The sequence below is a fragment of the Paramormyrops kingsleyae genome, chromosome 16 (genome assembly GCF_048594095.1).
Source record: "Paramormyrops kingsleyae isolate MSU_618 chromosome 16, PKINGS_0.4, whole genome shotgun sequence".
Taxonomy (NCBI): domain Eukaryota; kingdom Metazoa; phylum Chordata; class Actinopteri; order Osteoglossiformes; family Mormyridae; genus Paramormyrops; species Paramormyrops kingsleyae.
The window spans coordinates 16340391-16363718 of record NC_132812.1 but is presented as its reverse complement, the minus strand read 5'-3'; the positions used below and the strand labels follow the sequence as shown (position 1 = coordinate 16363718).

General features: G+C 38.6%; 1 protein-coding gene and 1 long non-coding RNA gene across 3 annotated transcripts; one reads left to right on the top strand and one right to left on the bottom strand.

Moving 5' to 3' along the window:
• Positions 1 to 805: 805 nt before the first annotated feature.
• On the bottom strand, positions 806 to 16794 carry LOC111833800 (interferon-induced GTP-binding protein Mx2-like). 2 transcript variants are annotated; one of them, XM_072700534.1, is made up of 15 exons: positions 16690 to 16794; positions 16102 to 16158; positions 14319 to 14357; positions 13894 to 14112; positions 11730 to 11867; positions 7854 to 8008; positions 7525 to 7663; positions 7066 to 7264; positions 6894 to 6972; positions 6605 to 6727; positions 6260 to 6392; positions 4440 to 4592; positions 4130 to 4206; positions 3772 to 3987; positions 806 to 1688 (listed from the first exon to the last, which is right to left on the bottom strand). In XM_072700534.1, exons 2-15 carry the CDS (start codon positions 16121 to 16123, stop codon positions 1470 to 1472), a joined length of 1911 nt encoding a protein of 636 aa, XP_072556635.1. In that variant the 5' UTR covers positions 16124 to 16158; positions 16690 to 16794; the 3' UTR covers positions 806 to 1469. The 2 variants fall into 2 exon arrangements, with proteins under 2 accessions (XP_072556635.1, XP_072556636.1); XM_072700535.1 differs by lacking the exons at positions 16102 to 16158; positions 16690 to 16794 and adding an exon at positions 15839 to 15965.
• A 2079-nt stretch (positions 16795 to 18873) lies between these two features.
• Positions 18874 to 20079, top strand: LOC140578755 (uncharacterized). Its single transcript, XR_011983037.1, has 3 exons — positions 18874 to 19204; positions 19421 to 19725; positions 19865 to 20079. It is a non-coding gene; the product is annotated as an uncharacterized lncRNA (long non-coding RNA).
• Positions 20080 to 23328: the final 3249 nt, after the last annotated feature.

The window sequence follows — 23328 nt, the reverse complement described above, 5'->3', positions numbered from 1 at the left end:
AGTCTGGAAAGGAATGGCATTTGAACTGTGAGGTGATTTGGCAGCCCGCTGTAGTTGGGCAGCGGGGCAGCATGGTCAATTTGCGTTTTCCCTACTGTTCCTTGGAAAAAGACAGTTCATACTGTGGGTCTGGTTGATGCTGGTGTACGAGAAGGTTATTTTCCCGGTACGCCTGTTTTAAATAAGATTTGCGGCGGTCCCGGTAGGGCCATTATTTTATGCGTAAGGTGATGTTCTTTGGGTCCGCAGTCGATGGAGCATAGGAGCAAGTCCTGTGCTGTCGTCACCTGCCCGCAACAGGTAATTTGTATATACTTGGACTATTAGTTAGCCAATGTATAGTGTATATGCTTGATGGTAATATATTCCAGGGTTATCCCTGGGTGCCGGACTTCGCTGCTGTTTTATTTTATCCCTTTGACGCAGCTTAAGCAACACTGTAAAAAAGCCAGAAAAACATCCAGTTCCACTCAAATAACTCAAAAAGAGTGGATAACGCAGTGTTGGATCTATCCTCCTCGAGATCTGGGACCTGATTATACCCACTGGCCAGGTTCAGAGTACAAAACCAGTGAGCATCCTCACTACTTGGTAGATGAAACACATCCTTCCTTGTCTTATTATTCAACTGCCAGTAGTCTATGTACAACACTTCAGTAGAACCTACATTAACGTGTTTGGAAAAAAATGTCCTACGCATATATTTGTGCAATCTATGTTTCATGATTGTCAATGTATTATATCTTCATTTTATATTTTTTGCTGTTCAAAGTTTTACTGTTTATGAATAAAAAGTCCCACAGCAAACACTCAAATAGCTTTTTATTGATATTTTTATTGATAGCAGCAGATGTCTATGATAACCTGTCAAAGTCGTGCCTAGATATTTATTGATCACTTAAAATCTGAAGCATTCTTTATATTTTCTACTACACTATCAATTGCAATATTCATTATGGATACATGAAATAGATTTATATCAAGATGAACATAATATTGAAGCAATACCGTTACGATCATTTTATTCTTTTATTTTATCCTCTTTTTCACATGCAGGGCCCTAAGAGCGGCAGGGCCTGAGAAGGGCGGCGACAGTCATATACTTCTCAAGAATTTGGCACACCAATATCGAAGAAAATTATATCACAATAATTATATCACGATAATCGTTATCCTTTTATCGCCCAGCCCTACTTGTTTATGCCAAAAATGATACAGAAATGCACTGAAGAACATTTGCTTCCCAAAAAAAAAAATAATACATGTAGTAAATATATCATTTTAGTTCTACATCGCTGAGCTAGTTTCACCTAAACTATTAATTATCAATAACAATGAATTAACAGTAATCTAACATTCCATGGTATTTGAGTTTCCAGTAATAAATCCCCTAAATGCACAAACAATGTAATATATCATGATGTTAGCCAGACCTCTGGGCTAAAATGGTAGTAGATGATTCATTAAAATTACTGCACTTTGATTTTTGCCTCTTTCAGGCGATTTAGCCTGGAGACCAAGTTATTCCTCTTGGTGCTGATGTCAGGTTCCTCCTCCAGCAGGTTATCCACACTGTCCTTCTCCTGCAGAAGCTGTGTCATCTCCCGCCGTAGCTGAATGTTTCCCTCATGCAGGATCTGGTAGCGTATGACTAGCGGGATCCGGTCAGCCAGGCGCTGGCTGGCGATCTGGAAGGAAGTTCATACAATAGAACTAGTCACTATTATTTTTATTTGTTGAACAGGCACTCATACCCAAAGCTCTCTGTCTAAGACATACATTTTTAATTAAGTAAACCGAAGGAAAACATTATGTTCATACTGATACATACTGATTCCACTCCTGATATAAGTGAATTACCTACCTAATTCATGGTCTGAGATTGTTTACAGGAAGGTCCTATTATTAGAGGTCCAAGCAGTGCTATTTTTGTCTTACTGGAATTGTTTTATTTTCATTAGTTTATTTAACTTAGCACAGCTTTTGTGATAATTATTTTATTTTATCTTCAGGGATGAACATAACTGGTACACAAGTACGCATTCACCTTTAAAAGCAATACATGCGGCCATCAATTGTAACAGCACAAATGCATACTTATTTTATGTGCATTTGCATTGATATGACAAGAAATAATCCTGCATTTTAACCTTTATATGCTAATTCGTATTTCATCTGTGGTATAAATGTTAAAATGCACAATAATTTCTTGTCATAGCAGAACAAATGCACATAAAATACATTTGCTTTAAATCTATTACACAATGAATATCGACCTTAAGTTTGACTTTTAAAAAATGATATCGCAATCACAATATCTGTCAGAAAAATTGCGATAAGATATTTTCTTCAACTTGTTCAGCCCTACCCAATCCCCTGCCCTTCTGAGCGTGCTGGCTTGTGATGATCATCCCACATCTGCATAAATGCCTGCCTTTCCCTTCACTCCCTAGGACAGACTCTCAGGCTTTTTGACCTCTGAATCCATCCCTTACTTTGATTCTCATCTTGTGTTTGGCTGTTTGCTCTGAGTTGAGGTCCCCTATCCCTGACCTGTCCCATGTAAGAACATCTTGCCTGAGGATGGACCTAACTGAGCACTGCAGTATCCTTGCCCAACTGGAGAGATACCTTGAGGACATCGTGTCTGCCTGCCCGACTCCTCCAGCTTCTGCCACTGCATCACCACCTGTCTCTTCCTCAGGCAGTACCATCCCTCTTCCTGCCCGCCAGAATCCCCTACCCGAGAGGTACAACTGTTCTTGAGAACACTATAAGCTATTCCTGGTGCAGTGTGAACTGTATCACCACAACAACACAGCCCAGTTCAGCACCAAGGATGAGCGCAGCCCAGCTCTCTGGTCTAACTCTTGGTTCATTGCCTACTTGAAGGAGGTGTTTGATCAACCACTGCAGGGCAAGTACATTGGAAATCAAGCTATGGAGCTATGCCAGCAGTTGCATCCGCCAGTGGAATTCACCGCATAACTCTGTACCTTCTTGGTAGCCAGCAAGTGGAGTGAGGTGGCTCTCCTCACAGCTTACCGCAGGAGGCTCAATGCCAAATGGAAGACAAGAGCAGGACCTGAGACTGGAGTAGTTTATTCAGCTGTTCATGTCCCTGGACAATCTGCAGCATGAGCGCCAGCTGACACGGACCCAGTCGACCTCCCCGCTTTCTCACTGAGTCAACGTGCCGGCTCTGACACCAGACCTGGGAGAGCCCATGTAGCTGGGGAGGGCACCACTTACCCTGAGTGCCGGTGGCATTGACAACAGGGCCTTCCCCTGTACTGCTGGGCCTCAGGGCACCTTATTGCTCACTGTCAGACATGACTGACACCCTGCACCCTGTTGACCCCCCTTAATATTCACGCTCTACACGGTTCACTGCTAGGCAGGGGGTAGGACATGCAGCACACAGCGCCAGTACATCCATAGCTGGATCTGCTCCACTGGATATAGCTCTTCCTGACCAAGTCTCCCCATGATGCCAACCCCAGGTTCTCAGATAAATATGAATAAGTAATATTATACATTAAGTACAGAAGTACATGTTCATGTGCAGAAGAGCATGAAAAGTGTGTGGGCAAAATTCCTGAGATGAGCAAATGTCATGGGAATGTACTCAATTCTGATTGGTTAGTGTGGTGAATTGATTTTGTAGTGTCAGTTACACCCGATAAAAATCTCATGCTACGAAAAGTCTGTAATGCTAGTATAAATGCCTTTCATAAAGCCGTCCATAATGCTTTCAAGGAAGTTACTTACGCGATAGTATGATTTGAAATGCCACTGCAAATTATGTAGTGTGGCCACAATATTTTGCCCGTAAGCAGTCCCCATATTCTCTTCCACTCTGACACTCTCTACGGTGTCAGTGTATCTCCTGTCCTGGGTGTACACTATTTTCTCCATTTTGAATTCAGTCCTCAGCAAATCCTCTGCTGTGGTGGCTTGGCTCTGCTCTATGGATTCAATTATAGTCTGCAAATAAAAAAACAACCATGTTTTATTCTACCACAATGTTATAGAAAATTGCAGTAATGCTGTATTTCATGATTCAGTCATTCAGCATTCTAATATTCTGGATGTACTACAAAGGGATGACAACTATATATAATTATACCTTGGCAGTTTTGAGGAGGTTCGGGTATCCAGTGAAGCTCCGTTGAGAAAGTTGTACAAATGCTCTCCTCACTATATCTGTAACACAAAACAAATATCATTTTCATGAAATATGCTGTGGCTACCAGGTTTGGGGCTATTCTGGAATGCATTAATCAATCCCAATCCAAATCAGGAAATGGAACTGGAGTTGGGATTGGAAAGAAAACAATGGAACAAAATTGGAATTGAATTTGAATTTCAGGGAGATTTCAGGGAGACACGGTATAGAATATGAAGTGTTATGCTGAGTCAGTTTCTCTGCTTTTCACCTGAAGCTTCTTTAAGCTTCTTTAGAGCAGGCTCCTCCATCTCGTCGATCTGGTCCTTCATAAACTCCTCAAATATTTTGTAGCTGAGAAAGCCAGGAAGTTCTCTACCCCGATACTTAGTTTCATACTCTTCTGCTTCAATCCTGTTGTTGACTGTAGGTATAAAAAATAAATTTATTAATTTACTAACTATAGACACTATTATAGTCGATGTAATGAATTTTGTATTTGCTCACTGTCAACACTAAGGATAACATTCATGTTATCGCAACTTGAACTTGACTACGAGGATGTCATGTGACCACACCTGAGCAAAGGTGGAGCTTTTTATTTCCATTGAAACAGGATAGTTAACAGCAGCATTGCTGATGAAAACCAAAGTGCTTGAACCCTTCTGTGAGGTTAGCAAAATAAATACATCAGCTCATATGGTCTTAAGCAAGAAAACATTTAACTGGAATAAAAGCTGAGAAATATATATGTATAATATCAGTATAATGTTTTATTATAAACGGGACTGTCAATCAAAACTAATAGCTAATCACACAGTTTTTTCTGATAAATCACACCAAACATTAAAACTTAAAATCATAAATATTTATACATTGAACCAATAAGTCATTGTACAGTTAACACAAAGGGAAGTAGATGGGTCATTGTCACTAATTCATTACCATAACATTAGTTTTCTCTATTTTTTTAATTTACTTTGAAAAAAGACTCAAATAATACAACTTTATTGTCTCAACTGTCAATTTTGCCTCTGGTGTAGATAATCGGTTTTGTTATGTCACCATTTATTTTTGTAATAAAAGTATTAGGGCAGGTGTTACTGAAATAAGTGAAAAAATGACATAACTAACAAAAATTGGGCAAATATATATGCTCATCATTACATAAATTAATTGTTTATTGTGGGTTATATGCAATAAAGTTGAAAGATTTAAAAATATTTAATGTAATTTTGTTACTGGTTTTTGGCTACCTTTTTATGGAAAATGTTTAAAAATCATCAAATCAAACAAACAAAATGGAATAGTATTATTAAACTTAAACACTATAACACTTTTTTTTTGTGAGAATGACCTGGATGCTTCAATATTTCTTTAATATGTTAAACTTATGATGTACAGATTATTCATTTACAACAAAAATGATACTTGCAAGCAAATACAGGCTGAATTCCTGTGTTTCCAAAAAGGCTCGATGAACAAATGGGAATTAAAGCAGAGGGTTTTCTATTATAAGAAGGGAGGTTAAACTTTTTTTAATAAAAACACTATGGCGATTAATGGCGAATACCACATACACTGGCATGTATTCAACAGGCAGATCGAAACACTATTACATCACAACCATGTGATTGAGCTAAAATCTTAAACCCATTTGGTAAATGGCTCAAAAAACAGAAGCCTGACAACCATGGAAAGTCCACTTTATAACATTAAGATAGAATTTTTTATCCTAATAATATTTTTAAAACAAAATAAACCAGTTACCCAATGAGAGCCTAAAGAATGTTTCGATTATAGCACTGAAATTTGGGATTCTGTGCAACATAAACTCTCACGTTACTTTAAACAGAAAGGAAGATTTTAAGTCTCTATTAAAATCCATGCTCATACTATTCTCCCTTTTAGGTAACAAAATAGGTTGACCAAATAAATATCATGTTGAAATAAATGAAAGCAACACGTTAACGCAATAAAATTTCCCAGCCCTAATTATAAGTTAATGTTGCATATTCAGTTGGTGCCTTGAGTGAAATGTCTAGCAATTGTACGAGGATCTCAGAACTAATAAGTGCATTCTGTACTCACATTTTAACCCAGAACAGTCAATGAATTCCTTCCAATCTCTAAATACTGCTCTCAGCATGAATAACAGATTTCCATTCTTCAGTTCTTCTCCAGTGCTCAGGTTTTTAATGTCTTCTGTGAATTTATTCAATATCTGTTTGTTTGAAATGTAGAGTTAATGGTGTAATTAGCGCTGATATTTTTGCAGATTGTATCATTGATTAAACACTCAAAAACCAAGATTGGATTTCAACACCATTAAAAAAGCAGTTAAATAAAGAATTTTACTGAGATGAGATTTCTCCAAAACACAACTGTTTGCTTAAGTTTGAAGCTATAGATCTGTTCATATAATGTGTTACTCACATCAGTCAAAAAGACCTTCCTTTCTTCAGCATCTGTCGGAGGTCCATTTCCATACTTCTTCAGCTCTGTCTTAATTTTAGCTATTTTTCTATCAATCTGGTTCTTTAGTTGGGGCAGGGATTTCTGAAAAAAAAAATGATGATATGATATGTTCATGCATTGGGGCCTCTTGCAGTGGGATGCGAAAAGTGCTCCTTCAATGTCTACTTAGAACCTTAAAGACTAATGATATATCAGTGCAATCAGTGTATTGCAAGGTGTCTTTGCCCAGGTGATGCTGAATCTTTACCTCAATGTGCTGCACAAGCTCTAGAGTCAGCTTTTTAGCCAGATTTTGAATGCTGGCATAGCCTTCCTCATAGAGGATGCTATAGAAAGTATCACAAAATATCAATAAGACACTTATTTGTAATGCTTTTTGTTAAAAAAAATCAATCAAAACATTAAAAAGACAATATTACCCGAAATGGCTGTGTCCTTCAAAAAAAGCTTTTTCTTTGTCAAAGGCTTCAGTAAGTGACACGTTGTCTATAATATCCTTCTGTCCCCTGCACTTGACAATCATGTAGCCCTTTGCAAGGGGAATGACATTATTGTGGATGATTTGCACAACTGTCTCCTCTGTGCCCTTGTCCACCAAATCTGGCTTTGTCAGGATACCTGTCCAAATTGGAGAAATATAAATTGGTCAAGTACGGGACAAGGTAAGATCTAGAAAAAGCTGCAGTAGTTATTGTACAGATAAGAAACTAAATTTGTTGCTGTCGCAAAACAACTGCATTGTATTCGGCGGACAACCCTGTCATTTGGTCCGGCTATCTGCCCGCCCACATTTAAGACATAGAAATTGGTGAAGTGGTGGAAAAGGCAAGATCTATAAATGCCGAATTAGCCATTGTAGACACAAGTGCTTAGTATACCTAGAGTCCGTTCACCATGAGGGTCCACTTCTTGCGCCATCTTTAAGGCTTCGGTTGTTGCTATGTCAACATTGCATGGCACCACAACCAGATTAATTGTCTCCTGCTTTGTGATGAATGTCTTTATCAGGTTCTTGATCTGAAGGAATAGCATATGCATCCCAAGAAATTACAGTAAACAGACATATTGTTCTATTCACCGTCGGTTGTATACACCAATGTTTGACTTTGATTTGTTTGAAACCTTTACACTTAATGTAGTATTAAAAAGATACTTTAAAAATCTTAGAGAAGGTTTCAAAGTCCACATTAGAGAAGAGGAACCTCACTTGTTCCCCAATGTCATCTGGTTGACCCTTCACAGCAACTCTGGCAATTCCTGGCAAGTCGATGAGCGTGAGATCAGGAACATCAGGGGAAGAGATCTCCAGACTTATTAGTTCTTGAGAGATACCCACACCAACACCCGCAATCTGATCTTGGGCTGTTCAATAAAGATGTTGAAAAGAGAGAAGGCAAACACCAATTCTGAGTAGGTATCATGAACACTAATCAACCGGAAAAATATAATCATCCACCCATCCAATTTCTACATCCACTTCTCCTGTGCCAGGTCATGGGGGCACAGAGGGGGATTGTTTTTTTTTTTTTATATCGGGGAGCACAGTGTGGACAGTATGACCAAAAATGGCAGTTTTTTCTTATTTAAGTAGGGCAGGTACTTATATGCGAATTCTGCATTGTTGCTTCAAAGGCTTAATTCAGCATGAACACACACACAACTTAAATAACAAACTAACTACCAAATTAACCTATTAAAAATCACTGAACTTGAAAATTAAAATATCAAACTCGTAACTCAGTGATAAATTTATATACAATATTTACAAATTCCAATGTCAAAAGATGACATAGGAAAAGATTAACTGTCACTCTGGATTTCAGCTAGTGCTATCACTATCAATTATGTTACATTTTTTTTCTGATTGCTTAAACACTAAAAGAAAAAGTCTCCCACATTTGGCATAACTTTACACTCAGCAAAACATCGGCCCAGATTTGCACAACAGTAAGCACATTGTCAGATTCACAATTCTTGCAAAACTCAACACACAGTGATTTGCAAATCACTAAACACATCTGTCCATTTCAAAGCACTGGCTTTCAAATAACCACACCCACAAACTATTTGGTTAAACACAACCAACACTTAGGTGCTTAATTATAGACACACTAATCCGGTTTAGGCACTATAAAAGGGAACAGGTGAGTTACACTGTCATCAATAAACATGAAGGACATGAGAGGAAGGAGAAGAGTGAGGATGAGAGGAGGCATCAATGGTGGAGAAGCAGGTGGAGGCAGAGGCAAAGGTAGAGGCCATGGAAGAGGCCAAGGCAGAGGTCAAGGAAGAGGTCGAGGTAGAGGTAGACCTAGTGGAGGGAGAGGACAAAGAAGAAGATGACCAAATTTGTAAAACGAAATTCATGCAACCCTTGTCTACCATGTAGTAAATCATGGGTTGACATTGAAGGAGGGTGGACTTAGAGTCCAGCCAAGCCTCAGCAGATATACAGTGGCATCTGTAATCCCGACCTTTCGTCAACCTCGATACTACGGAAGTGCGTAAATATGGGCTGATATTTGTGCCACTAGAAACTGGATATGAATTTTGTATATTTGAATCTGCAGTTATCCACATTTGTCATTATCTTATGATACATATGAGAATAAGCATTATATACACAAGAGATAGCATAAACATTAACCATACGTCTGGTTAGTATATGGTAGTATATATGGCTAAATGAACGATTTCTGGCACTGCTAGTTTATGTTAATATGATAGACTAACGCAAAACTAGCTAGGGATATGAATTTTACTTCTAATTTAGTTTAAGTTATGGCTCACCTGTTCATCTCATGTGGCTTTCTATCAGTGTTTATGCTAAATATCTTTTAAAATACTAATCTCGCTGATATGAGGCGAAAATCAGTATTAATTTTATGTGAGTATGGAATATTATTTAGCACTTCATAATACATAGAGAATGTAAATATGACCAATAATGTCCATGCAATGACATTTTTGCGGTGTTCCTGACTGTTTTTCTTTCTGTTTGGTAATGAAAATTGCCTATTACTGAATACATAAAACATTAAATTTTTGTGGAGAAAAAACAATAAATAGGAAATATTAAGTTTGTTAACCAAATGTGTTCACATCCGCGGTACACTCAAAATGGCGAATGGGGGCGTGTCAGACAGTGCAGACACGTGACTGACAAAGACCGACGCAAGGTTTGCTACTGATGGAAGGGATTCGCAAAAGTTCACGGTTGGGTATTAAAAAAAAACAACTAAAGATGGCCATGCCACCATTATGTTCAGCTGAGGGACCAAACCGTAAAAGACATGATTGACAAACATCACCTTGAGGTGTGGATCAAGGAAGAAAACAACGATGGTGAATGGTTGAAGAAATGATGATGCTCAAGTGACGAGATATTGTTACACGATAAGAAAATGTATAAAAATGAGTGTAAAACAGTATTGGACACACTCCTGCAGGGTGTTCAGCCTTGGCTGTAACCTCAATGTGGCAATAAAGGCTGAATCTGAAGATCTACACAAGCGGCTCCTGACTCCTGATTGGCGGGGAAGAAAAAAAAACACAACACGAATGCATCGATACACATACCCATGTATCGATCTAAATGTAAAGTTATAAAGCGGGTTTGAGGTGCTATGCGTCTGGTCTGGTGCATGTCTACAGCGCTCTCTGTGTACTGTGCTAATAACCGGAGGCATCAGTTGAACTGGCGTTTAATATGTATAAGCAGTGCTCGAAGTGGAGAAATAAAAGTGTCGCTACTGTATTGACCGTGAGAATGGCGGCGGGGGTGTTGGGAACAACAGAAGCGCCTCAACAACACTGTCGGTACTGTGCGTTTCAGAAACCTCTAACTGTATTTTCAGTAGTCAAATTTATAATTTATACCTCTAAAACAAGCTATTGCTAGTCGAAATGTAACTAAGGATATACACATCTATTATGTAGATAGCTTAAAAATATTTTGTAAACAAGACTAGCAAGTAGAGCTGCAACAACTAATCGATTTAATCGATTAAAATCGATTATTAAAATAGTTGCCAACTAATTTAATAATCGATTAGTTGGGTCTACGTTATTATACAAATAAGTACAGTGGCTACCTCCTAATTTGGGAGCAGTAAGCTAACCAAAGCCACAGTGGCAGTAAAGTACCATTAAGCTGGATGCCGACCGCCATAAAAGAAAAAGGTGATGAGAACCAATGGCGTGCCTTGAGTAGCTTACGTGATGAATTCTGGGAGAATTAAAAAAAACGTTTATAAAATGGCGGAGGCAGACACAGCAGAGTCTTGTTTTAATTCTGCCAGAATTTGACGATAATTAGCTGAAATTAGGTCGGAGAGACACTGATGTATTATGTGACGTTGTGGAGTTTTTGGATTATTTTTTGCAATTATTCAGTTTACTTAACACAAATCCTTCATTCAGTGTAGTGGAGGGTAAATGCACATAAACGCCATTTACGCACCTTTTAAATTTACAAAACAGCGTTTTGTAAATTTGTTTTATATCCTTAACATTAGTCACTAATGTTAAGGATATAAATAGTTACCCACCGTTTTTACTGCTGTGCATATAGTTTGCCCACCTTAAATTTCTTGTTACCACTACACCACTGCTTCATTTCTTCATGATAGAAATTTATAGTAATATCAAATGTTGTAGTAAGACCAGTTTTTGAAGGTCTCGATCTTGTCTTTGAATCAGCCGTATTTGTACTCGTTCTTGTCATGGACTCCGGATTTTAATGTAGCATAGATTTGTTTTTTACGTGAGTTGCTGAAAACAACCTTTGTACAAAGACAGACTGGGTTATTAAAAATTGCAGGAAATTGAATTGGTTTGCCCCCCCGATTAATCGAAAAAGTAATCGACAGATTAAGCGATTATCAAAATAATCATTAGTTGCAGACCTACTACCAAGAACTTTATTTTAGGTTTTGAATAGGAAATGTTCCAATCTAAAATTGTATTTTGACTAGGTGTATCTTAGATTCAGATATCTAAAATGGAATTTAAAATATCTTTAGTCATGAGTAATTTAAGATCTTAAATTGGTGTTATGAAGATACGTACAGAGGCATCTTACCTTTTCGAATAAATTTCTCCACTTGAGAGGGATCCTTAATTTCCTTTTCCTCTGATTTGTATTTTATTTTACCATGCCAATTATCTTTTGCTTTTATTCTCTTCATCTTCAGTTCCAGAGGACATCGTGTCACAATTCCTGATTAAGAAAGGTAATTTTACAGCTTTGCTACAAGACTCCAGTTTCCTACATTTCAAGGAAACCACAAATTAATTTGCATAAGTATTTTCAACAGCAACACAAAAAAAGTAAAGTAACCATCCTATTCAGCAGAATATAAGAGAAACCATTTGCTAACCACTTAGGACCACTATTGTTCCTAATTTACATTAATGATATTGACACGAATACATACAGTAAACTGGTTAAATTTGCAGACGACACTAAGGTGGGCGGGGTAGCAGATACTAATCTAGCAGCAGAGAGGCTTCAACGGGATCTGGATTTAATTAGCGAATGGGCTGATACTTGGCAGATGAAATTTAACACAGATAAATGTAAGGTAATCCATGCAGGGAGCAGAAATATACAGTACAGATATTTTATGGGTTCCACTGAAATAAAGGTAGCTGATTACGAGAAAGATCTCGGTATGTATGTTGATGCTTCCATGTCCCACTCTCGCCAATGTGGGGAAGCAATAAAAAAGGCGAACAGAATGTTGGGTTATATCTCTAGATGTGTGGAGTTTAAGTCAAGGGAGGTGATGTTACACTTATATAATTCCTTGGTAAGACCCCACCTAGAATACTGTGTGCAGGTTTGGTCACCATACCTCAAGAAGGACATTACTGCCTTAGAAAAGGTGCAACGAAGAGCTACGAGAATGATTCCTGGTCTTAGAGGAATGTCTTACGAGGAGAGGTTAGCGGAACTGAATCTGTTCAGCCTTGAGCAAAGGAGACTAAGGGGGGATATGATTCAGGTCTATAAGATTCTAACGGGTCTGGATGCTGTTCAGCCAAATGACTATTTCAATATTAGTCTAAATACTAGAACTCGTGGCCATAAGTGGAAATTAGCGGGAGAACATTTTAGAACAAATTTGAGGAAGCACTTCTTTACACAGCGTGTAGTCAGAGTATGGAATAGTCTTCCTGCTATTGTAGTGGAAGCTAAAACCATGGGTTCCTTTAAATCAGAGCTAGATAAGATTTTAACAACTCTGAGCTATTAGCTAAGTTCTCCCCAAACGAGCTTGATGGGCCGAATGGCCTCCTCTCGTTTGTAAATTTCTTATGTTCTTATGTTCTTATGTTCTAACCCTACCATTGTGTTAAGAATAAAACATTTACAACCAAACTGAAGACAGTTTGTGAATTTATAAGAGGAAATTCATATTTTTAAACGCAACTGATTAATGGACATTTTTGCCATTCTTTATGTGTGTTAGATAAGAGACAGTTCAGCTGACACTGATTCAAGTTGAAGCTGTCTGTAGCTTACAGGTATACACAGAAAAATATACCCAGATAGCACACATATATTGAAATGACACTGATGCCATATCAGACAAAAAGGCTGAAACAATGTTGATCTTCAATGTTTCACCTTATATGAAGTTATCAACACTGAATCAAGGTTTTGCTACCATCAATTTTTCAATATTGAAAATCTGACCAAAAATCAACGTATATAACTATCATTCAACGTTGAACCAAAAACATGCTGTCTGGGTAGTTTCTATGGGCCCAAACTATAGTGGTGCAACTACAGATATATTTATATAATCAAATGTTTTGATATTCAATTTTTCTACTAGAATTTTTGATTATTCTATAGAATATTCTGTTTAAAATGTAAAGAATATACATTTGTAATACCTGTTGTATTTCCTTTTGTCACATTTGTGTTTGTCTGTCTTGTGTGAAACCTGTCCGATCCTCGCGTATCTTTAGCCGTGTATAAATCATATACTTCAATATATGAACATAAGAAGTGTTTAATGAAGTTATTTAACATAACTTTTACTGACATTTGTTTCAGACCAGTAAGCTAAGTTACCTTTCGGTTGTTGTTGGACCATGAGGTTTGTGTTATAAAAATGCTCTTCATACACAACATGCTGCTGTGCTCAATTTACTTCTCCATACGCCACACAGCACAGATTTCCCACATGTGAGAAAGACAGATTCCATCAGGGCTTGTGGGTCAGGGCACTTACCGCTCCCCCTTGGCAGTGCCACTCCAGACAGAGCCTCCAGCACAGAGCTCTTCCCTGAGCTCTGGTCCCCAATAACAGCAATAGCTGGCAGAGCCAAATCCTGCTCCACGCCCAGTGAGCGCAGGGAGTCGATCAGGTCGATACAGGGACGCACTTTCTCCTCATAGTGCTCATTTATGATGTTAGTCACGCCACATGACATAGGAGATGCTTCTGTTTCTAAACAACGTAAATTTCATATACTGTTAGATCATTAAATAAAATTTTAAAAAGGACACCAATTTCCTTTGTAGCAGACTTGCAATGTATTATGGTTATTACTTAGGTGGGTAGTTAAGCATTAATAAAAAAGTACCATTTAAATGTTTGTCATTATTAAAAATGCCCTGTTAACCTGTGGGATGCGTTAAATAAACATAGCCTACCTTCTTCATCTGACGAAGCAGAACTGAGTGACCCAGATTCTGTGTAAAAAAGATATAAAGGTCTCATTCTCATTATAACATTGACTCAAACTCCCAGCACAGAGCTCTCCCCAAAGCACTGGTCCCCAATAACAGCAATCAAATCCTGCTCCACACCCAGTAAGCGCAGGGAGTCATTTAAATCAATACAGCGGCACACTTTCTCCTGGTACTGCTCATTTAGGACATTGGTGATGCCACATGGGGAGACACCGACAGAAGGAGGGAAGGGCCCAGGCGGAAACACAGAGGAGCCACACAAATGGGGAACAGAACCAAGGGGAAGACAATCAAAAAGGGTAAAACCAAGGAGCAGAGAGGCAAAGGCAGGGGGGAAACAGGGAGCCGAAGGGAACCCTAACGGGCGGAGAGGAGAGGAGGCGGAGGGACCGCCAGAGGAGGCGAGGAGGGAGTTGAAGCCGCTGCTACCCCACTTCTCAGCCGCTGAGGTACTCTGCCTCAGTAAGACGAGGTGTCTTCTTGTGGAGTCTGGTCATTGTCTTGCACACACTGGTACAGAGCGGGGAAGCAGACACAGGAGTCCAGGAATTCAGGGAAATGCAGGGTTTATTTGGGGCAAAAACACTCAGGAACAGAAAGCTGAACATATGATGCTAATGACCAGAATAGGGAAACATACTCTGATGCAGGCTTCAATACACACCACAGTAATCAACATGACTCGAAACAACTGGGAACACAGGGATTACACGTGAGGTAGAGAGGGGGGCGTGACACACGGGAGGATCAGGACGATTGGGCTTTCCCTCTTTAGCAATAATATTCTTGGTCTTAGCCGCAAACCCTCGGTCTGTATGGCGTTGCAATATTTTACTGCTGAACTGAACTGAAACTGCTGCACGTTTCCGTAAAAACTCCTGTTAGATATTTAGATAGTGGAAACCATTCAGTTTCACGGTTGCAAACCCGTAAGTCGCTAACGGAATGAACTATGTTTTTGGGAAACATACCTCCACACTGCTTTTATTTCCTAATTCCGTTTTTGAACGAACAGAGAACATGTAAGTTGCATAATTTGTGTGAATTGTGTTTTTTAGTGCAAAGGTTAATACTTCATGTTACATATCTTTAATTACTTTACAAATACAATCCATTCTATTTTAAGCTGTTTTACGACATGTATTTAGAGTAATGTAAGTTAAAAAAAACGATTGCTTTGTAGTCTTATACTTTGAAAAAAGTATCAAAAATGTAGTGCAAACGCCAAAAGAACGACCTAGTTACCAAAAGTTTGCATATATTTATAAAGACAAGTTTTTACAGTAGCAACCAAAATTAGAGAACAAGTGACATTTGTCATTTACAAAGTTACTGCTTATCCGAATTTGCAGTTAACCAGATATAGAAATACCGGGTTTCTCTCGAATACCTATGAGTGAATGCAGTGAATGGCATCCTTTCTGTGGTGATTAAAGCGCCAGAAAAATACATTTGAAAATTTCAACAGCAATGTCTCTTACCAGAAATCTCGACCCGGTTATTGAAAATAATCCACAGACTTTGTAGTAAGCAGTTTAATGTACGAACTATTTCATTCTACCGAACTTCACGCATCAATCGTATCTCCGGGGTGCTCGTGCCATCAGCATCTGCGCATTGATACGACTGGTGTGTATACTGTAGCTTATCTGGCGGTTTAGTCACCACCGAAAGAACGTCTTTCATTCGCATTGTATTTGAGAGAAGCCCGGCATTTGTGATGGCAGGTGTTCATTAAACATACCTTCAAATTCTCCCGGTTCCATGTCGAGTAACAGAGCTGGGCAAAGTGTGGCAGAATCTGTGCAGGAAAGATATAAAGGTCTGTCACTCAAGAAAACAGCAGAATCAGGGAGGTTTCATTTCTCCGGAGATTGGAGAAACTAGGCATCAAGCTCATGTAATGCTTAAGACTGTGCATGGTAAAAAGCAATATACGCATACATCTCTCTGAGTTCATATCTTCATAATAATGCATTCCATTCCAAATGTATTCTCCTTTATTTTATAATAGATAAAAACTACTGCACGTTTTGTGGTCGTTTAATTACAATTATACATATTTTCATAGCAGGTATTGTTTTTTTTTACCAGTTTGCTTTTTCTTTTAGTGACTAAGTTGCACAACTTTACAGAACGGTTATGTTGTATATTACAGTGTAACACAAACACACAACATAAGCTAGAACATCATCAAAGCAGGAAGGCACATCTGTGGTTTCCATTGCTGTCAGTTTTCACTCTCATCCTGTCCAATAAATGCCAGCTCCTGATGATCAAAGAATGAAATAACACAAATCAATCTTTTCAGAACCTCATGATTTTTCCTCACCTTGTCGTTGTATTTGGCTGACTGGAGAGGCACTTCTTCTTCGATCAAACTATCAGTCTTCGGTAAGGCTGTCACTTTTTAAGACCTAGAAAGGGGCCTGTCTTGCACGTCACGGTATTTCCCAAAAAGCCCCATCACTTGCTCCACCCATCTAATCTGTACTCATCCCACATGCACCGACATGAGGGCCGTTAGAATTACCATGCATATACATATATGAAACCAAAATCCTTCACATAGTACATGAAAATTACACATACTTACAAGTGAAAGCATTAAACATACCTCCACACTACTGAAAGACTCTCACATAATCAACTGAAACACTCTCATATAAACAACTAAAATGTATACATTCACATACACAACTGAAAAGCTCTTCCAAACACTAATGAAACCTTCCACAAATACTACTGAAATGCTTTCACACACACTAGTAAAAGGTGGTTACATACACAACCAAAAATGTCACCTTTGCTAGTATGTGTGTGAATGCCTTTCAATAGTGTGTGTAAAAGTTTTACTTCGTTTTTGTGTGAGATAGTTTCTATAGTATGTGTGAATGCTTTTCACTTGTACATGTGCAAGGTTTTCACTTAAACAGGAAGGCATTTCACTTAAACAGGAAGTTGTTTTTAAAAAGTGGGTGTTTTACAGTAGACTGATGTCTGCTTCACAGTCCATGGGTAGCCTAACGGAAGCAGCAGCCTTATTAAACAGAATATTGGCCTCAGCATAGACCATCAGAACTTTGTCAGAAGCGACAACAGTCGGGCAGCAACCGATTGTTGCAACTGCAAGTGTGGACACTGTTGCCTTGAGTCACTCTTTCCATCAGGCCGGCGTAGTAGCGGCCTGCTGCCAGCTGCACCTCCAGCTCCCAGAGGACGTGGACCACGTTATCAAACACAACAGTGACAGGAGAAGAAAACGTTAAGTAAATGAAATTAACCGTCCTATTGTTAGATTCAGCAGTTTAGGGGAAAGTTAAAATAACCTTAATTTACACCACTGACTGACCGAGTCTCTGTTTTCTATGCCGAAAGCACGTGAGACATTTGGGTAAATCCTTTGTTGCTATCGTATTCCCACTTCCTGGTTTTGAAACTGATATTCAGTTTGTGAAAATGCAATAAAGGGAAACTTCAATTGCTTTTTTCATAATAAGATGAACTTAGGTTAGTTGCATTCATGCAATGCATTTGATGACCGGGCGCATAAAGAGAAGTCCTTCTGTACATCACCAGTTACAAAAATGATTCAAATTCAGGCTTAGCCAGATTTAGGTTGATAAAGGGATACTTTTTGTATTACACTCTTGTCAAACTTGCCATGGTTAATATATGCTTTTGACCTGATGCATAATCATCACTTCACGTTTCTAACATTACATTCTTCTTCCAGAACTAGTACACAGCAGCATGACCATTTCAACAAGGACATAATATTACTCTCCAGTCCATCATGGGAAGCTGTGTGTAAACAAGGTCCAAAATAATGGCTACAGAAACATGGGCACAACCTCAGTGTCTTTGAATTCCAGAAGGCCTGGGACCACCACACTGCTGTAGGGCGCATCAGGGATGGCTTTGGTGAGCACATTCCAGAAGATGTCAGCTGAAAGCCTTTTTATCTTCCATTGTATGTTTAAAACAATAAGCATTTTTCTTTATAGACCATTTTAAGAACAAACAGTGTATCACCTCATGGGAGTAAGAAACATAGGAGCACACACACAAACACCGGCACTAACATTATTAAGATACTCAAGCTTTTTTTTAGTGAAAAAATATTTTTTTTAATCATTGTTGTTGTAATATCTCAATCTTCATTGCGGTCTCCAGTTTTTAATGGCTTGTGGCAATAAGTTGGTGTCCCCTAAACTCTAGGAGGGTCAGGAGCTAAAAGGGATGTTAATTCATAGAGTTTTTAAATCCAAAGCCCTGTATGTGAGACGATCTAGGACCCTTTTAGTAAGTCTGCTTTTTGTCTGCTTTTAACACTTTTATACACGATAAATCAAATTATTTTATCTTTCCAGCATAAAGCGCAAACTCCTATACTGTCAATTGCTTAAATATATAAAACTGTGAAAAGTGTATTTAAGAATTATTTCATTCATTTTTGCTTTTGATGTATGTTTTTGGTGTTCTCTTTTTATGTATATAAGACTGATTCGGAAGACGAAAATGCGCCGTCCAACAGCACAACCCAATGAGTGTGATGCATGCAAACGAGGGCTGCTACAAGGTGTAGCATTCAAGATGGAGATGGCAACCTTCACACTAGCAGGAATGATGAAGATGGCTGTGGCACCAACCATGCAGCCAGCAGTGCTGTTAAAAGGTATAGAGGATTGGAAGGAAGTGATGGCAATAATGCTCATGATGGAGGCTTCCTTGCAAGAAGTGACAACAATCCTGGCACAAGAATTCCTGATGAAGACTACTCTTCATATTTAACACTCGTATCTGCCTTTCCTTATGATTCTTCAGAAGACGAGGAATTAAACCAGGTAATAATTGTAAGTATGGAGACTAAAATGTAAGTATCACACAGAATGTGAGATTAAGAGATTAGGATGATGGGATCTGATAACTGATACAAACTGCTTAATTGTTTGATTATGACATTTTGGATGTCGTTTCTTATCACAAATAATCTCACAAAATAGTTTGTTGAAATGTCTGTCAAACCACTGTTTTTGATTTTTGTTTTTTAATGTTTTTAGTGCAGAAAAGATTCCAGGAGATACTGTGGGAACTGTCAAGCAAAATTAGCACAAAACAGCAGTGCAGATTTACCATAAACCAGTTTGCTGTCTGGGAGGGAACCTTGCGGGGCTTCCAAAGGGTCTCCTATGATCCTGATTTGATGATCTGCGTCAAGTTCTCAGATGACATGGGGAGAAACGAGGAAGGGGTTGATTTAGGAGGACCAAGAAGGGATTCTTGAGGCTGCTGATGGAGACCATTTCCAGGTCAACTATGTTTGAGGGAAAAGAAAACAGCAAGAACCTGGCTCTTGACAGTACTGGTAATGACTCTGACTTGCCTTTATTGGTATACTTACATGCTTTTTAGCTATAGATCTGAGTAACACTTTATTTAAAATCACAAATTCTTGATATTTATGTTCTTTTTATTATATTACCTTTAATTCCATTTTATTTTAGCTCTAAGAGAGGACTGGTACGACACTGCTGGCAGAGACATTGCTGTAAGCTTGGTACATGATGGTCCACCACCAAACCTCCTCTCACCAACATTACTTTCTCTTCTGGTTGATGCTTCACCAAATACAGTTATAGAAGACATAGCTGACACAGAACTCTTGGAATAAGTCAGAAAGGTCAGCTTGTAGTTACTTTTTAAATGTCACATTATAGCAGAGTTAGGTTGTATTACAATGTTCTATTCTAGTACTGCAGAAGTACATTCTAATGTCGTTTGAAAACATTTTGACAGCAAATGTTGTCAGCAAAGTGTATTCTTGTATTTGATCTCTTTGTAGCAATGTGGAAAAACTGCACTGTTATGAACTGCAGGCATGAACATTAAGTTTGTATGCAGACATCTGGTATAAGGGTTCTTACTAATAAGTTATAACTGATAAGTAGCTTCTATAACATTCTAGGTACTGTATCTGAATACTGTATCCCTTCTGTTGATAAAAGGTGCAGCCATCTTGGCAAATGGAACGCACCGAAACTGCCCAAAATGGGTTTACAGAGACATTTCAGGGATTTTCAGTCATTCTGCGCTGCAGATGGGTTAATTGCATAAAAAAAATTGATCAGATTAATCATGATGATGGGTTTATCCGCGTTAACCCGTTAATTTTGACAGCCCTAGAAAAAAGCAGTTGAAGTTTCCCTTTATTGCATTTTCACAAACTGAATATCAGTTTCAAAACCAGAATGTGGTACTCCATTAGCAACAAAGGATTTACCCAAATTTCGACACAGAAAATGGAGACTCGGTTAGTCAGTGGTGTAAATTAAGGTTACAGACATACTGCTGAAACTGTCTCATACAAACAACTGACAATCTCACACAAAAATTTGTTAAAAGTTACACACACTATTGAAAGACATTCACACACATACTAGCAAAGATGATATTTTTGGTTTTGTATGTAAGCACCTTTTACTAGTGTGTGTGAAAGCGTTTCAGTAGTATGTGTGGAAGGTTTCACTAGTGTTTGATAGTCAGTAGTGTATGTAAATGCTTTCACTTGTACGTGTGTGCAATTTTCAGTACTATGTGAAGGATTTTGGTTTTATATATGTTTCTGCATGGTTTTACATATGTATATGCATGGTAATTTTGAATGAAATCTCTAACAGCTCCTCATGCACCAACCTGTACAATTTCTACAAACACCGGATGCAGTACCGGTCCTAGTCCATGTGGCACCCTAGACGAGCACCACCACCAGCGTCCTCCATCTGAGGTAAAGTGAAAGTGAAATTAGCTCAGAAAACAGTGCCGTTGGCAGCTGCCAATGTTTCCAACAAGATTAACCATCCCTGACTGGATGGATCCCCTGGAAATGTGAAAGATAATGTAAGGAAAAGTAGTTAAGATGCCCCAATGTTCTTGTTTGATCATTTGAATACAGACAGTGTTAGCAAAGGGGGAAGTCAGAGAGAAAATGAGGATCCAGTCGGCACCACTAGGGTGATAAGGAAGTAACTTAATTTACAGTTTCCAGACAAGTGGCTGAGCTCTTACGGGAAAGTCTACATCTTGCCATGACCCGTCTCTGCCTCAGGCTCCTCACATTCCAGGAGGCCACTCTTTATATACAAATTCAGTCACAACACCTAACACACAGTACCTTGTTGGGGAGGGTCTTTTGGGGTATAAAGGGGGGTGAACTGTCCTTAATTTGTATTTGAGCTGCCTTTCAATAGCCAGTGTACTGTATGTCTACACTGTATTACATTGTTTTTACTGTTCAATAAACCACCGTTTTGCTGAAACAAGACGCTGCAAGTGGATTCCTTGCAGTTAATAAATGTGTTTTTACCTAATTGCTTGGAGTCTTTGTTGTGACATGAAGCTACACATATTTATTCATTGCATTTGTCAAGGATACTGAGTTAGAAGGACTCTTGCGCGGATTCAGGGACGAAAACCAGCTTTATTTGGGGCAGGGCTTCTCTCGAGAGTGGCAATGAGGCAGACACCACTAAGTCCGAATCCAAAGACAGAACTCGTAATTGAGAAACAGGTGATGGTTGGGCGATGTAGGTCGGAGTTCGGGGGGCAGGCAGGTCTCGGAATCTGGGGACGGAAGCGGGGTCATGAAAGCCAGGTAACTTAGGACCAACCATGAAGATCTCGCATTGCAGTGCAAGATCAGATGAACTAAAATATACTCCATTGATTAGAGCAGCTTGGAATCAGCTGAGAGGCAAAGCTGCACAAGAACCGAGAAGACCGCAAAAACTGGAGCAGAAGCATGTAGCCCAGGCAGACTCCTTGTGCAGGAAGGTAATCCCGGTCGGTGTTTTCCCGGGGGCATAGTCTTCCTGCTGACGTCACTCGGGGAATCCCTGGGGATTGTCCATGACAGCAAATTTTATTTGCCGGGAATTTGCATAATCTTTCTCCACTAATTAAGTGGCTCCTTTTATTCCTTTGTGTATATCTTAGTGACCGTGTCTGAAAATGTGATTGATATTGTTTTTTTATATGTTTAAATATTTACATCCTATTTATTTCTCTCTTGCACATTGACCAACATTTTCCATGACATAACAGTAAGAACAGAATCTACAGAGCCCTTGAGGGGCCACAGACAGTTTTGCATTTTCATAATCACAATGTACATTTAACTGACACTGTTACATTTAACTGTCACTGCTACAAATTCAATTGTCACTGCTGTTTTGAGAAATTTTCTTCTAGACTTGAGAATGTTAAGTTTGTTTCATGAAATGTGCCAAAGCAATAGAGAAAAACTGAAACTGAAAGAAGTTAAGCTTGCCGAGCTTGCCGGTGCAAGTTAGCGAAATTACGTTATATCATTTTATGTTCTATGGAAAATGAAAGATGAATCAACAGGCCAGATGATGAATTAAAAAAATGCCGTGGGCCGGAACTTTTACACCTCTTATAACTGGTGAATGAGCTGACAAAGTCCCATGTCCAGTGAAATCACCTCCATTATTTCAGTAGTTGTGTCTTTAGCTCTGGTACCTCTAACTCTGAATATTGATCAAATTTAAATGTCATATGTAATAAGTATATGTAATAAGATCTTTTTTGTGTGTGTGATCTGCATTACATGCAAAAACCAGTTGTAGAAAAAGTACAGTTTTCATACTTAAGTAAAAGTATCAATAACATGCCAAAATGTTATTCAATCAAATTAAAAGTCATCCACTACAACACTACTCAAAAGAAAAATGCCTTATTTCAAAAGTACTTAAGTATCAAAAGTAAAAAGTACTACACATTACAGTTTTTCTCAAATGCTTACACACATCTGAAAACAGTAGCTTTACTCAACAAATGCTTTAACATGTTTCTCAAAACTGTACAGATATTTTGAAAATCATTTTGAACATATTTTGTGAACCAAGGCACCAAAAGTTTCAAGATCACAAAATCATTGTTCAAAACGGTA

Coding starts and splice junctions, on each gene's coding strand:
- LOC111833800 (XM_072700534.1), bottom strand. CDS start 16,123: ATGGAACCGGGAGAATTTGAAG. Junction 4,593..6,259: donor TGACTGTTCTGGGTTAAAAT/GTGAGTACAGAA, acceptor TTATACCTACAG/TCAACAACAGGATTGAAGCA. Junction 3,988..4,129: donor ACCTCCTCAAAACTGCCAAG/GTATAATTATAT, acceptor TTTTATTTGCAG/ACTATAATTGAATCCATAGA.